This window comes from Papilio xuthus, unplaced genomic scaffold (genome assembly GCF_000836235.2).
Source record: "Papilio xuthus unplaced genomic scaffold, Pxut_1.1 DF825993.1, whole genome shotgun sequence".
NCBI lineage: Eukaryota > Metazoa > Arthropoda > Insecta > Lepidoptera > Papilionidae > Papilio > Papilio xuthus.
In genome coordinates, this window is record NW_013532656.1 from 1 (window position 1) to 1,125 (window position 1,125).

At 36.8% G+C, this 1,125-nt stretch overlaps 1 protein-coding gene across 1 annotated transcript; it reads right to left on the reverse strand.

Moving 5' to 3' along the window:
- Positions 1–31: 31 nt before the first annotated feature.
- On the reverse strand, positions 32–479 carry LOC106123699 (chorion class B protein Ld10-like; the record flags this gene model as incomplete). The annotated part of the gene is made up of 2 exons (XM_013320109.1): positions 429–479; positions 32–281 (listed from the first exon to the last, which is right to left on the reverse strand). Coding segments are annotated over exons 1-2 (301 nt in total), but the record flags the coding sequence as incomplete, so codon positions are not given.
- Positions 480–1,125: the final 646 nt, after the last annotated feature.

Below are 1,125 nucleotides of genomic sequence, written 5' to 3' on the forward strand. Positions count from 1 at the left end.
GTAGGCAGAGCACCCTCCAGACCGACGGTACCCAGGAAAGGAAGCTCACCGCCGACAGCTAAGATGCCTCCGATCTCGTTCTCGGACAGAACGGACAGACCGACGGGTGGGATGGGGGAAGCGCTGGAGGTGGGGAATCCACCACCGCTGGATGTTGGGACGGCGGCCAGACCGCATCCGCATCCGGCTCCGTAACCAGCCCAGTTTGCAGCGCCGAAGGGAGCTGTGGCCATCAAAGGAGCTTCGTAACCCAAACCAGCGCCGCAGTATGCGGAGATGGACTGTAAAGAAATTTAATTTTCATCAATTCATTGCCATTTTCAGAAAATTTTATTTCCTCGACATTTACGGGAAATTAAGTGATCACCTGCTTCTTTTTTGCTTGTCTTTTTAAGCTTAAATTCGAAAAAGTCGAAATTGTAACTTACGTGAGCCAAAAAGGCCTGTAGGCAGAAGAGAAGGACGGTCTTAGCTGACATGTTGGTGAATGTATGATACTGTACTGAGGTTAACGTAAATTTAGGGTATATTTATATGAAAAAATATGCCTAAATAGTACGATAGTTAAATTAAGAAATTAATTTAAATACTAACATATAATACGTGACTATATTTCAAATAAAAAATATATATAAAAATGATTAGGAAACATTCCGAAGGATATTGTGTTTGATGTTGAAATTATATCAATCTGTGAGGGACGTGTTGTTTTTGGATTTGATAACAAAAGTAAAAAATGCAATAGGTTTTTGTGTTTTCCTTGTTAGTGATAAAAATTTCTTAGAAAATAAAAATAATGTTGTTAATCAGACCAAACTAAACTTTAAAATAGCAACGTTTCGCCTTATATCTATTTTAAAGTCAAAACCAAAATCCTTTTACTGATGGCGCAATAATAAATTTTCTATTAAACCCTTTGTATTTTATAACTTTAACTCGTTTTTGTCAAACTAGCATTTTAAAAGTCTATTTATTTTAATTACTTTTGACGTCAAGTACATGACTATACTTTTATTACGAAATTGTATTGTCCGCCGGATAAATGTAAATATATAAATACTTTGGATCCTAATACAGAATCATTCTCGATCACACAGTCGGAAAACAAACATTTAACATGTCTCC